The sequence below is a fragment of the Salmo trutta genome, unplaced genomic scaffold (genome assembly GCF_901001165.1).
Source record: "Salmo trutta unplaced genomic scaffold, fSalTru1.1, whole genome shotgun sequence".
NCBI classification, from domain to species: Eukaryota; Metazoa; Chordata; class Actinopteri; order Salmoniformes; family Salmonidae; genus Salmo; species Salmo trutta.
In genome coordinates, this window is record NW_021822697.1 from 142,510 (window position 1) to 157,671 (window position 15,162).

Consider the following 15,162-nt stretch of genomic DNA (forward strand, 5'->3'; position numbering starts at 1 on the left):
CTGGTGGAAAGCAGACTGAACCAAGTTTTCCTCTAGGATTTTGCCTGTGCTTGGCTCCATTCTATTTCTTTGTTTAACCTGAAAAACTTACAAGCATACCCATAACATACCCATAACATAACACCACTGTGCTTGAAAATATGGAGAGTGGTACTCATTAATGTGTTGCATTGGATTTGCCCCAAACATAACAGTTTGTATTCAGGACCAAAGGTTAATACAGTGCCCTCCACTAATATTGGCCCCCTTGGTAAATATGATCAAAACGGGCTGTGGGAAAAAAATGATTTGCTGTTTATCCTCTTGGTCTTTCATTCGACATATTCACTAAATCAAACCTTTAATTTAAGTAAAATTATTGAAAAAAATACATGTGAAATAAATTAAATAGATATTTTTCTCCGAAACATGTGTGTCACAATTATTGGCAGCCCTAGAAATTCTTATGAGTAAAATCTAACTGAAGTATATTCCCATTCATATTTTACGTTTTTAAGTTCACCTGAGTGATTTGGACCACTTAAGTGGTAAACCATGACTTCCTGTTTCACTGGGGTATAAATATGAGGTGACACACAGGCAAAGTTCCCATAGTCATCCACCACTATGGGAAAGACCCGAGAATACAGTAATGATGTGCGACAAAAGGTTGTTGAGCTGCACAAATCAGGAAATGGCTATAAGAAAATAGCTCAACGGTTGAAAATGGCAATTTCCACTATCAGGGCAATAATTAAGAAGTTTAAAGCAACTGGAGATGTTAACAAATCGGCCTGGAAGAGGACGTGTGTCTATATTGACCCCACGCACAGTGAGGAGGATGGTTCGAGTGGCCCAAAAAATCTCCAAGGATCACAACTGGAGAAATGCAGACGTTAGTTGGGTCTTGGGGTCAGAAAGTCTCCAAAACTACGATCAGACGCCACCTACTGTACATAACCACAAGTTGTTTGGCGAGGGTTGCCATGAAAAACCTTTGCTGTCATTGAACAACAAACTTAAGCGCCTACATTTTGCTAAGCGTTACTGGAACTTTCAGTGGGACCGGTTCTATGGTCAGATGAGACCAAAATAGAGCTTTCTGGAAACAAACACCAGCGGTGGGTTTGGCGTAGACAGAAAGATATCCATGCAGAAAAGTACCTCATCCCACTGTGAAGTATGGTGTTGGATCTTTGATGTTGTGGGGCTGGTTTTCTTCCAAAGGCCATGGACAACTTGTTAGGATACATATTATCATGGACTCCATCAAGTACCAGCAGATATTAAATCAAAACCTGACTGCCTCTGCTAGGAAGCTTAAACTCTTCCAGCAGGACAATAATCCAAAGCACACCTCAAAATCAACACAAAAATGGTTCACTGACCACAGAATCAAGGTTTTACCATGGCCATACCAGTCCCCTGACTTAAACCCCATAGAAAACCTGTAGGATGAACTGAAGAGGAGAGTCCACAATCGTGGACCTTGGAATCTGAAGGATCTGGAGAGATTCTGTATGGAGGAATGGTCTCAGATCCCTTGTCATGTATTCTCTAACCTCATTACGCATTATAGGAGAAGACTCAGAGCTGTTGCACAAAGTACTAATAATTGTGCTAATAATTTTGGCACACATATATTTGAGAAAAATATTTGTTTTATGATAAGAATTTATTTTTTCTTTCAATTGTTTTATTTGAATTAAAGGTGAGATTTTTGTGAATATTTTGAATGAAAGACCAAGAGGATAAACATTTTTTTTTTAAATTCACAGCCCGTTTTGCTCATATTTACCAAGGGTGCCAATATTAGTGGAGGGCACTGTAGCTTTCACAGCCATTAAACTCTGTTATAAAGTCACCATTAGCCTCATGGTGAAATCCCTGAGCGGTTTCCTTTCTCTCTGTCAACTGAGTTAGGAAGGACGCATGTATCTTTGTAGTGACTGGGTGTATTGATAAACCATGCAAAGTGTAACTGATAACTTCACCATGCTCAAAGGGATATTCAATGTCTGCTTTTTGTCTTTGTTTTACCCATCTACCTATGCACACTCACTGGACTATATACAGTACCAGTCAAAAGTTTGGACACACCTACTCATTCAAGAGTTTCTTTATTTTTACTATTTTCTACATTGTAGAACAATACGCTGACTACACCACTGTTATTCAATTATTGCACCCACACTGCTCGCGCACGTCAAAGAGCGTCTGCGTTGCCAAGGGCTAAAATAGAAGTCATTCCTATTTCTGACGCAGATCGCGCTGCAAGTCCTGCCTCTCCAATCTCCTCATTGGTTTATAGAAGCAGGTACCCACATGCCATCTCCTCATTGGTTATACCCACGTGGGTGATTGAAAGATGTACTGTTGCCGGTTGTCGTGGTAATACTATGAAAGTTTAGATGCCAATCACCATATAAGTTAAACATTGAAAAAGCCTGGAAGGAGGAGAGATGACTAGAAACGATTCGATTGACTGTTTTTATGTGTGGATTCATTGTAGGAGTAGGGGACCTTGTGCATTTCAGGTAAAATAACAACCTAATGTTTATATCCCAGGACAAATTAGCTAGAAACAGCAAGCTAGCTAAATAGGACAAATTATCCAGCAAGTGCAAGCCAAATTGCCATAAATGTTTAATGCTTTTCGACCTGTCCCCAAATTAATGTCATTGGTTCAGAGTTTGTTTTGATATTTTAACCTGCGTGTCGTGATCGCGTTTGGTGTAGGGGGACAAAATAAATGTATGCACGATGGCGCATGTGCGCAGCCGGTTTGGGATCCGTGTAATAGTGAAGACGGCAAACTATGAAATAACACATAAAGAATCATGTAGTAACCCCCCCCCCCAAAAAAACTGTTAAACAAACCAAAATATATTTTTGATTTTTCAAAGTAGCCACCCTTTGCCTAGATGACAGCTTTGCACTCTTGGTATTCTCTCAACCAGCTTCATGAGGTAGTCACCTGGAATGCATTTCAATTAACAGTCCTTGTTAAAAGTTAATTTGTGGAATTTCTTTCCTTCTTAATGCGTTTGAGCCAAACAGTTGTGTTGTGACAAGGTAGGGGTGGTATACAGAAGATAGCCCTATTTCGTAAAAGGCCAAGTCCATATTATGGCAAGAACAGCTCAAATAAGCAAAGAGAAACGACAGTCCATCATTACTTTAAGACATGAAGGTCAGTCAATCTGGAAAATGTCAAGAACTTTGTTTCTTCAAGTGCAGTCGCAAAAACCATCAAGCGCTATGATGAAACTGGCTCTCATGAGGACCGCCACAGGAAAGGAAGACCCAGAGTTATCTCTACTGCAGAAGATAAGTTCATTAGAGTTAACTGCACCTCAGATTGCAATCCAAATCAATACTTTGTTGAGTTAAAGTAGCAGACACATCTCAACATCAACTGTTCAGAGGAGACTGCGTGAATCAGGCCTTCATGGTCAAATTGCTGCAAAGAAACCACTACTAAAGGACACCAATAAGAAGAAGAGACTTGCTTGGGCCAAGAAACACAAGCAATAGACATTAGACCGGTTGAAATTTGCGATTTTTGGTTCCAACCGCCGTGTCTTTGTGAGAGGCAGAGTAGGTGAACGGATGTGTGGTTCCCACCATGAAGCATGGAAGAGGTGAACGCATGTGTGGTTCCCACCGTGAAGCATGGAAGAGGAGGTGTGATGGTGCTTTGCTGGTGACACTGTCAGGGATTTATTTTGAATTCAAGGCACACTTAACCAGCATGGCTACCACAGCATTCTGCAGCGATACGCTATCCCATCTGGTTTGTGCTTACTGGAACTATCATTTGTTTTTCAACAGGACAATGACCCAACACTCCTCCAGGCTGTATAAGGGCAATTTGACCAAGAAGGAGAGTGAGGGAGTGCTGCATCAGATGACCTGGCCTCCACAATCACCCAACCTCAACCCATTTGAGATGCTTTGTAATGAGTTGGACCGCAGAGTGAAGGAAAAGCAGCCAACAAGTGCTCAGCATTTGTGGGAACTTTTTATTTATTTTATTTATTTCACCTTTATTTAACCAGGTAGGCAAGTTGAGAACAAGTTCTCATTTACAATTGCGACCTGGCCAAGACAAAGCAAAGCAGTTCGACACATACAACAACACAGAGTTACACATGGAGTAAAACAAACATACAGTCAATAATACAGTAGAAAAATAAGTCTATATACAATGTGAGCTAATGAGGTGAGATAATGGAGGAAAAGGCAAACAAGGAAAAGTGGTAAAGTAAATATAATATAGCAAGTAAAACACAGGAATGGTAGATTTGCAGTGGAAGAAAGTGCAAAGTAGAAATAGAAATAATGGGGTGCAAAAGGAGCAAAATAAATAAATAAATAAATACAGTAGGGGAAGAGGTAGTTGTTTGGGCTAATTATAGATGGGCTATGTACAGGTGCAGTGATCTGTGAGCTGCTCTGACAGCTGGTGCTTAAAGCTAGTGAGGGAGATAAGTGTTTCCAGTTTCAGAGATTTTTGTAGTTCGTTCCAGTCATTGGCGGCAGAGAACTGGAAGGAGAGACCGCCAAAGGAGGAATTGGCTTTGGGGGTGACCAGAGAGATATACTTGCTGGAGCGCGTGCTACAGGTGGGTGCTGCTATGGTGACCAGTGAGCGGAGATAAGGGGGGACTTTACCTAGCAGGGTCTTGTAGATGACCTGGAGCCAGTGGGTTTGGCGACGAGTATGAAGCAAGGGCCAGCCAACGAGAGCGTACAGGTCGCAGTGGTGGGTAGTATATGGGGCTTTGGTGACAAAATAGATGGCACTGTGATAGACTGCATCCAGTTTATTGAGTAGGGTATTGGAGGCTATTTTGTAAATGACATCGCCGAAGTCGAGGATCAGTTGGTATGGTCAGTTTTGCGAGGGTATGTTTGGCAGCATGAGTGAAGGATGCTTTTTGCGAAATAGGAAGCCAATTCTAGATTTAAGTTTGGATTGGAGATGTTTGATGTGAGTCTGGAAGGAGAGCTTACAGTCTAACCAGACACCTAAGTATTTGTAGTTGTCCACATATTCTAAGTCAGAACCATCCAGAGTAGTGATGCTGGACGGGCGGGCAGGTGCAGGCAGCAATCAGTTGAAGAGCATGCATTTAGTTTTACTTGTATTTAAGAGCAGTTGGAGGCCACTGATGGAGAGTTGTATGGCATTGAAGCTCGTCTGGAGGGTTGTTAACACAGTGTCCAAAGAAGGGTCAGAAGTATACAGAATGGTGTCATCTGTGTAGATGGTGGATCAGAGACTCACCAGCAGCAAGAGCGACATCATTGATGTATACAGAGAAAAGAGTTGGCCCAAGAATTGAACCCTGTGGCACCCCCATATAGACTACCAGAGGCCCGGACAACAGGCCATCCGATTTGACACATTGAACTCTATCAGAGAGGTAGTTGGTGAACCAGGCGAGGCAATCATTTGAGAAACCAAAGCTATTGAGTCTGCCGATGAGGATGTGGTGATTGACAGAGTCGAAAGCCTTGGCCAGGTCAATGAATACGGCAGCACAGTATTGTTTCTTATCGATGGCGGTTACGATATTGTTTAGGACCTTGAGCGTGGCTGAGGTGCACCCATGACCAGCTCTGAAACCAGATTGCATAGCGGAGAAGGTGCGGTGGGATTCGAAATGGTCGGTAATCTGTTTGTTGACTTGGTTTTCGAAGACCTTAGAAAGGCAGAGTAGGATAGATATAGGTCTGTAGCAGTTTGGGTCAAGAGTGTCCCCTCCTTTGAAGAGGGGGATGACAGCAGCTGCTTTCCAATCTTTTGGAATCTCAGATGACACGAAAGAGAGGTTGAACAGGCTAGTAATAGGGGTTGCAACAATTTCGGCAGATCATTTTAGAAAGAAAGGGTGTTGGACTGTTGGAAAAGCATTCCAGGTGAAGCTTGTTGAGAGAATGCCAAGAGTGTGCAAAGCTGTCATCACGGCAAAGGGTGGCTACTTTGAAGAAACTAAAATATATTTAGATTTGTTGAACACTTTTTGGTTACTACATGATTCCATATGGGTTATTTCATAGTTTTAATGTCTTCACTATTATTCTACAATGTGGAAAATAATCAAAATAAAGAAAAACCCTTGAATGAGTAGGTGTGTCCAAACTTTTGACTGGTACTGTGTGTATATATATAATTTACAAACAAATATGATGGATTGGAAATGCAGACAATTGCATTCATTGAAGCTACAATCTATCAATATTAAAGCTGATCTACCCCCTAAAATAAAATAAAATCTTGAATGAGTAGGTGTCCAAACTTTGGACTGGTACTGTATACAAACACACACTACACTGTCACTCCCACACAAACCCTCACATATTCACAAACAACACACTACACTGTCACTCCCACACATTCACACACACAAACACTACATTGTCACTCCCACACAAAACCCTCACACACACAGCCACTCCCAAACAAAACCCTAACACACACAGTCACTCCCACACAAAAGCCTCACACATTCACACACACAAACACTACATACGCACACTGCTGTTCTTTAATGTACTCTTATTACTATCTATCCTGATGCTTAGTCACTTTACCCTGCCTTCATGTACGTAGCTGCACGTTGATCTGGTACTCCCTGTATATAGCTCCACAATGATCTGGTACTGGTACTCTCTGTATATAGCTCCACATTGATCTGGTACTGGTACTCCCTGTATATAGCTCCACATTGATCTGGTACTAGTACTCCCTGTATATAGCTCAACATTGATCTGGTACTAGTACTCCCTGTATATAGCTCCACATTGATCTGGTACTAGTACTCCCTGTATATAGCTCCACATTGATCTGGTACTGGTACTCCTTGTATATAGCTCCACATTGATCTGGTACTGGTACTCCCTGTATATAGCTCCACATTGATCTGGTACTCCCTGTATATAGCTCCACATTGATCTGGTACTGGTACTCCCTGTATATAGCTCAACATTGATCTGGTACTAGTACTCCCTGTATATAGCTCCACATTGATCTGGTACTGGTACTCCCTGTATATAGCTCCACATTGATCTGGTACTAGTACTCCCTGTATATAGCTCCACATTGATCTGGTACTGGTACTCCTTGTATATAGCTCCACATTGATCTGGTACTGGTACTCCCTGTATATAGCTCCACATTGATCTGGTACTGGTACTCCTTGTATATAGCTCCACATTGATCTGGTACTAGTACTCCCTGTATATAGCTGCTCATTGATCTGGTACTCCCTGTATATAGCTCCACAATGATCTGGTACTGGTACTCTCTGTATATAGCTCCACATTGATCTGGTACTCCATGTATATAGCTCCACATTGATCTGGTACTGGTACTCCCTGTTTATAGCTCCACATTGTTCTGGTACTAGTACTCCCTGTATATAGCTGCTCATTGATCTGGTACTCCCTGTATATAGCTCCACATTGATCTGGTACTAGTACTCCCTGTATATAGCTCCACATTGATCTGGTACTAGTACTCCCTGTATATGGCTCCACATTGATCTGGTACTCCCTGTATATAGCTCCACATTGATCTGGTACTCCCTGTATATAGCTGCACATTGATCTGGTACTGGTACTCCCTGTATATACATAGCTGCTCATTGATCTGGTACTCCCTGTATATACGTAGCTCCACATTGATCTGGTGCTCCCTGTATATAGCTGCTCATTGATCTGGTACTGGTACTCCCTGTATATAGCTGCTCATTGATCTGGTACTCCCTGTATATACGTAGCTCCACATTGATCTGGTGCTCCCTGTATATAGCTGCTCATTGATCTGGTACTGGTACTCCCTGTATATAGCTGCTCATTGATCTGGTACTCCCTGTATATACGTAGCTCCACATTGATCTGGTACTCCCTGTATATAGCTGCTCATTGATCTGGTACTCCCTGTATATAGCTGCTCATTGATCTGGTACTCCCTGTATATAGCTGCTCATTGATCTGGTATTCCCTGTATATAGCTGCTCATTGATCTGGTACTCCCTGTATATAGCTCCACATTGATCTGGTACTAGTACTCCCTGTATATAGCTGCACATTGATCTGGTACTGGTACTCCCTGTATATAGCTGCACATTGATCTGGTACTCCATGTATTTAGCTCCACATTGATCTGGTACTAGTACTCCCTGTATATAGCTCCACATTGATCTGGTACTCCATGTATATAGCTCCACATTGATCTGGTACTCCCTGTATATAGCTCCACATTGATCTGGTACTCCCTGTATATAGCTCCACATTGATCTGGTACTCCCTGTATATAGCTGCACATTGATCTGGTACTGGTACTCCCTGTATATACATAGCTGCTCATTGATCTGGTACTCCCTGTATATACGTAGCTCCACATTGATCTGGTGCTCCCTGTATATAGCTGCTCATTGATCTGGTACTGGTACTCCCTGTATATAGCTGCTCATTGATCTGGTACTCCCTGTATATACGTAGCTCCACATTGATCTGGTGCTCCCTGTATATAGCTGCTCATTGATCTGGTACTGGTACTCCCTGTATATAGCTCCACATTGATCTTGTACTTCCTATATATGGCTCCACATTGATCTGGTACTCCCTGTATATAGCTGCTCATTGATCTGGTACTCCCTGTATATAGCTGCTCATTGATCTGGTACTCCCTGTATATACATAGCTGCTCATTGATCTGGTACTCCCTGTATATACGTAGCTCCACATTGATCTGGTGCTCCCTGTATATAGCTGCTCATTGATCTGGTACTGGTACTCCCTGTATATAGCTGCTCATTGATCTGGTACTCCCTGTATATAGCTCCACATTGATCTGGTACTGGTACTCCCTGTATATAGCTGCTCATTGATCTGGTACTCCCTGTATATAGCTGCTCATTGATCTGGTACTCCCTGTATATAGCTCCACATTGATCTGGTACTGGTACTCCCTGTATATAGCTGCTCATTGATCTGGTACTCCCTGTATATAGCTGCACATTGATCTGGTACTCCCTGTACAAACTGTAGCTTCATTCTTATCTATTTTATTTTATTCCTCGAGTTAGTTACAATTTTTTTTGTATTATTATTTTTAAACTGCATTGTTGGGAAAGGTTCGTAAGTAAGCATTTTACTGTCAAGTTGTATTCGGTGCATGTGATAAATAAAATTAGATTTTCACAAAATAATTCCAGCATCCAAACAGTGCACCCACAATTTGGAGAATAGAAAGAGTTACTCAATTGTAGTCATTAGACCCAAGACACTTGTTGCCTGAATTGATGCATCCACTTTTGTACGTGCCGCTTTGGCAACATTTTAGTGTTCTCGCGGAATTACAATGCAATTTTGAGGGTTTACTGACAGTTTTCAAGTCAATTCACAAATTTTCATGCAGCTGACATGCGGTATTGTTAAATAATGGTGTAATTGCCTCTAGTTTTCTTGGAATTTCTTAGAAATGATTGTGATAGGTTCACATTTTACCGGTACGGTGTACCCCCACTATTTATTTCCGGGTCGCGGTACCAGAGCGTACCGGCTTACTTTGACCCCTGCCTAGGACCCTTATTTATGCATACAACTTCTTACTCAAAGAATTAGAAAAATAATTACCCCAACAACATATCATTGTCACCATTTTATTTCCACCAGTTGAGGTTCGGCAGTGAATTTTAAACACCTTTTAAAATGGACAACATATACATATATCAACTGTGAATACAAAAACTCTGGAGCTAAAACATGGACTTTGAGCAAAATAATTATTTTGAGAGAGATGGACAAAATACCATTCTATTCCAAGCTCTATATACAGCATATCAATCCTCAATGACAGCAAACCTGTCTCAATAAAATCATAAAAATAAAAATAAAATGGATCCTTCAATTCATTTCCATCTAGTTATCTAAAAGGGATTGGACAGGTTTAAGCAAGCTTACTATTCACTGAGTGCGTGGTAGGTTGGGTTGGGTTTTGGGACCGAGTCTAGGTTCCTGTCCCGATACGTTAGAAATGCATCCTTCCTATCTGGGCCAGGTAACAGATAGGTTACCAGGTAACAGATAGGTTACCAGGTAACAGATAGGTTACCAGGTAACAGATAGGTTACCAGGTAACAGATAGGTTACCAGGTAGGTTACCAGGTAACAGATAGGTTACCAGGTAGGTTACCAGGTAACAGATAGGTTACCAGGTAACAGAACACCGGACAACTTGGTCAGGTGTAAACAAGGTTACCATTGAATGTGTGGTGGGTAGGGATAAGGGACATGCTGATTGTGTGGTGGGTAGGGATCAGGGAGTCTTGGGACAGAGACAGGCTGAGTTTGTCTATGTGTCTCCTGATGTTTCTTCAGACTGCTCAACTGGGCAAAGGCTTTATCGCACAAGCGGCACTGGAACGGTTTCTCTCCCGTGTGGGTCCGCCTGTGGTTTTTCAGGACATTCCCGTCAGCAAAACACCTCCCGCAGTCGGGGCATTGGTACGGCTTCTCTCCAGTGTGGATTCGCAGATGAAGATTGCAGTGGCTCTTACTTGTGAATCTCTTGTCACAGTAAGTACAGCAGTAAGGCTTCTCACCCGCATGAATCCGGAGATGAAGTTTTAAACTCCCTGCCAGAGAAAAACTCTTCCCACACTGAGGGCAAAGGTAAGGCCTCTCTCCAGTGTGTATCCTCTGATGAACCAATAAGTTACTTTTAGTGGAGAAGGTCTTGTCGCATCGGGAGCAGTGGACCCGGCTAGAGTGGGTCCGTAGATGATCCCTTAGAAGAGCCTTGGATGAGAACTCCTCCCCACAGTGGAGGCATGGAAGAGGGTCTTGGTGCCTGTGGATGGGACCCAGTGTCTCCCCCTTGTGGTTCTCCTGGTGATGCCGTTGTAACGTTTTTGTATGACGGAACTTCATCCCACACAACGAGCAGTGGTAAGGTTTTTCTTCTGTGTGAGTTCTGATGTGTTTCTTTAAATTTCCACGATCATTGTAACTGTTTCCACACTGAGGGCAGGAGTATGGTTTCTCCCCAGTATGGATTCTCAGGTGTCTTTTAAGACTGGCGGCCACAGGGAATCCCCTTCCGCATTCCAAGCACACGTGTGGATTCTTCAGAGGATCACTTGGCGGATGTCGTGTTTTTGTGTGTGATTCCAATCTTTCTGCAGTTATGAAGCTCTTCTTACATTGACCACAGCGGTGAGGGTGATCTGTGTGAAAAACCTCCCGGTGATGTTCAAGGCTTTGTTTTCCAATGAATTGCTTCCCACATTCAGAGCAGAGGTAAGGTTTCACTGTGTGTTGTTTACCCATGTGACTTTTGATGTGTTTCTGTAAGTTTCCAGAATCACTGCAAGCCTTCCCACAATGATGGCAAACGTACGGTTTCTCCCCCGTATGAGTTCTCAGGTGTCTCTTAAGACTTCCAGCCTGATGGAAGCCCTTTCCACATTCAGAGCACACATGAGCTTTCTCTGCAGTCAAGTTCTCTCTCCTTCTCTGCAGGGACTGTATGTGTAGTGTTAGACTTCTTGCTGTGGTAAAACTCTTACCACAGTGATCACAGATATGGGAGCCATCTCCGGAGTGGGCTTGTTTGCGTTCTTTAGCATTACGAATGCTCTTCTGATAGGCAAGTCTCTTCACAATGACCTCCTCTCCTGGGTGAGTTTTTCTGATGTGTCTCTTTAAGTTTCCAGAATCAGTACAAGCCTTCCCACAACGAGGACAGACGTACGGTTTCTCCCCAGTATGCGTTCTCAGGTGTCTCTTAAGACAGCCGGCCTGTGTGAAACTCTTTCCGCATTCAGAGCACACGTGTGGTTTCTCTCCAGACAGATAAAGTAAGTGTGTTTTCAGATTGGTTGCTGTGGTAAAATTATTCCCACAGTGATCACAGATATGGTAGCCAGGCCTGTCTCCTGAGAGGGTTTTGTGTTGTTCAGCATTAGACGAGCTGTGGGGTTTCTCTCCTGTCTGTGTTGTCTTGTGTATTATATGGCCACTCTTCCTGCAGTCGACAAGCCGCACAGACACCCTCTTCAGACCGCACAATAAGGTGCTACCGGGAGAGGCACGACCCGGGGACTCTGGGAGGGCAAAGGGGGGCGGGGGAGATTTGTCCTAGAAAATCATAAAAATAGAGATGGAATGAATCAGGGAAACACTTTCCTACCGATCAAGTCATTTTAAAATCTTTGCAGAGAAAATCAGAAGTCTTTCCTTGATTCCTCTCATCATCTTTCGATTACTCGGCATCCTTCTTAAAATGCATTGGAGGATAAAGTCAGAGGGAAAGAACCTAGAACCTTTTCCTCCAATGCATTTATAAAAGGAGGTCCAGGAATCAACGATGAGAGGAATCAAGGAAAGAGAAACACACTTCAAGCAGAGGTCGCATTAACGCAGTTCTTCACGCATAAAAGGAATGATAAAACGCAGAAAAAATATCTTGTTGCGTTTTTGTAAAACTTCAGTAGATTTCACTCCAAATCATGAATTTAAAAAAGGGACACATTTTTGTGCTTCAGTTGCACTTCTCCAATCGAATGAAATATCTTCGCTCTCGTCTTGACCAATTACATTCCACCACTCTGACTGCTGTGTACTTAAGTTCAGTTACAATGCTTAAAGATTAACTTCAAAGCAAAACATCAGGAAATGTATCTGGCTCCATTTTTCTATGATAAACATTAGAAATATGATGCATCGTTTTGGTAAAATATACCTTGTTTTATATTGCAAGCTCATTTAACTTGTGTGGCTGCTAGCCAAATAGCTTCTGTTGTCATATGATGAAATGCATGTTAATTAAAACTGTAGTTGCATGTCTGTTGATCTATTGAAGCAAAAAACACTTGACTTTCAAGATAAAAACGGAGGGGAAACAGTTTAAAACACTTTATGGTCTGTGTTTAAAAAAATACTGATTTATAAAAGCTAATGCGACCCCTGTTTAACACTGGGAATTGAAGTACTCACCCCTCTCACTCTCTGCTCTGGTGTGTGCCTCTCTGGAGATAACTCCACCTCCAGCTCATCGTTAGCCATCCAATCCCTGTCCTCCTCGTCCCAGTCTACAGCGTCATCGGATTGGCAGGGACTCATGGGCTCCGCCTTCAGTCCGTCGCTAGGCAACCAATCTCTGTCCTTAACGTTGCAGTCTACAGCATCATCATCATCATCGTCGTCATCAGCACCATCATCATCATCATCATCGGCTTGGCCGGGACTCATGGGTACAACGCTACCATCCTCCTGTATCCCTTTGAGGTCCTCTTTCAGTTGGAGTGACCAAGATGTTCCCTGCTCCTCCGATTTTATTGAATCTGTATTGTCCTGCCTTTTCTCCACATTTCCTGTAGGGATGCTCCTCTGAGTGGCGAAACTCTCCACAACTATCTCCTCTACTGGGTGAGTTCTTCTCATGTGTTTCCTCAAGTTTCCACAGTCACTGTAGTCCTTTCCACATTTGGGGCAGACGTACGGTTTCTCCCCAGTATGAGTTCTCAGGTGTCTCTTAAGACTGGCAGCCACAGGGAATGCCCTACCGCATTTAGAGCACACATGTGGGTTCTTCAGAGGATCACTTTGCGGGTGTCGTGTTTTTGTGTGTGATTCCAGTCTTTCTGCAGTTATGAAACTCTTCTTACATTGACCACAACAGTGAGGGTGATCTGTGTGAAAAACTAGCCGGTGATGTTTAAGGCTTGATTTTACAATGAATTGCTTCCCACAATCCGAGCAGTGGTGAGGTTTCACTGAGGGATTCACTGTGTGTTGTTTAACAGTGTGCGATCTGACGTGCCCCTTTAATTTACTCTGGTCTGGTGTGTTGCTAAGCAACCCAGCTCCTCCCTCTTCATTCCATTCTTCATCGCAGTCGACAGCATCATCATCACATTGGCTGGGATGCAAGGGCTCCGCTGTCAGTCCGTTGCTAGGCAACCAATCCCTGTCTCCCTTGTTGCTTTCTTCATTGCAGTCTACATCGTCGGATTGGCTGGGACTCATGAGTGCACTGCTACCCTCCTCCTGTATCCTCCTGATGTCGTCTTTCAGTTGGAGTAACCAAGACATTCCCTGCTCCTCTGATATCATTGACTCCGTATTGTCCCACATTTCCTCCATGACTTTACGCCGTAATAAGCGATGATTCATCCCTTTAACTTCAGAGCCATCTATTCCACAACGTTCACACAGGTAGCGTAAATTGTCCTCAGTTAAATTCCATAAACTCTTTTCGATTTCATCCATCAACGTTTCCTTCTCTGAACTCATTTTGTCCCAGCAGTTAGAATGGTTTTTTTTGTAAAAATAAAATAAAAATAACAACTTTCTATTGAATTGAGTTGTCACTAGTGTGAGGTGTGTCTCTCTCCTGTGTATTCAAAGGTCTCCTATACCTCCTGCCACACTGGGAGCTTCGGGAAGTGCTGCATTATGAGTCTCTGTCAAAGACAAGTTATTTCAGGGTCCGACCTTCTTCCTGTCACCAGAACAGTGGAATCCCTTGTGAGGTCACCTGTGTAAATAGGACGATATGGTGTAAGACAAAAACATTTTATACAGGCCGTGCAATATGTATAGTGACATTCTATATTTGTCAAGTCCGTGAAATGTTGACTTTTAATTTACTGTCACTATTTCATTTTTACTTATTGGAACAATATAATTAAAAAAATATTAATGATAATAAAACTATTTTTGTAAGATATATATGAAATGTCAAGGTTCCCACGATGAGGGCTTGTATTTTGAAGCTAACTAACGTTAACTAATGTAACACGAACATTAGGTACAACAGTAACTAATTGATTATATGTACAGTCGCTCTGCTTTTACTTACCAAATAGAAAACAATCGTCGTTTTACTCCTACATCGACTCTGTATGAGCAGAGCTTCAAATTAGTTAGCAGGAGCTATTAGCTAGCCAACAGTACCAAGCTAAGAATGTAGCTGTCTGATGATGAGCAGGAAACGTTACCTAGTTAACAGTTATGCAACGGTAACGACTAGCTAACTACACCGTTTGGACAAAGCCAATACCTAATGTTTTATTTAAACATTTTCCCATTCTCCCCTCACCGTTAATGCAATCAAAGAATGGCCATATCCAAACTATGTGGAATGGCGTCCAGTGATGGCGT

At 42.5% G+C, this 15,162-nt stretch overlaps 1 protein-coding gene across 2 annotated transcripts; it reads right to left on the reverse strand.

Moving 5' to 3' along the window:
- Positions 1-9,642: 9,642 nt before the first annotated feature.
- LOC115183730 (zinc finger protein 420) lies at positions 9,643-15,158 on the reverse strand. 2 transcript variants are annotated; one of them, XM_029744806.1, is made up of 3 exons: positions 15,101-15,158; positions 12,994-14,536; positions 9,643-12,135 (listed from the first exon to the last, which is right to left on the reverse strand). In XM_029744806.1, the coding sequence occupies exons 2-3, from the start codon at positions 14,290-14,292 to the stop codon at positions 10,252-10,254; spliced, it is 3,183 nt and encodes a 1,060-aa protein (XP_029600666.1). In that variant the 5' UTR covers positions 14,293-14,536; positions 15,101-15,158; the 3' UTR covers positions 9,643-10,251. The 2 variants fall into 2 exon arrangements, with proteins under 2 accessions (XP_029600666.1, XP_029600665.1); XM_029744805.1 differs by having other exon boundaries at positions 14,861-15,146.
- Between the last annotated feature and the right edge of the window lie 4 nt (positions 15,159-15,162).

Coding starts and splice junctions, on each gene's coding strand:
- LOC115183730 (XM_029744806.1), bottom strand. CDS start 14,292: ATGAGTTCAGAGAAGGAAACGTTGATGGATGAAATCGAAAAGAGTTTA. Junction 12,136..12,993: donor CAGAGCAGAGAGTGAGAGGG/GTGAGTACTTCA, acceptor ATGATTTTCTAG/GACAAATCTCCCCCGCCCCC.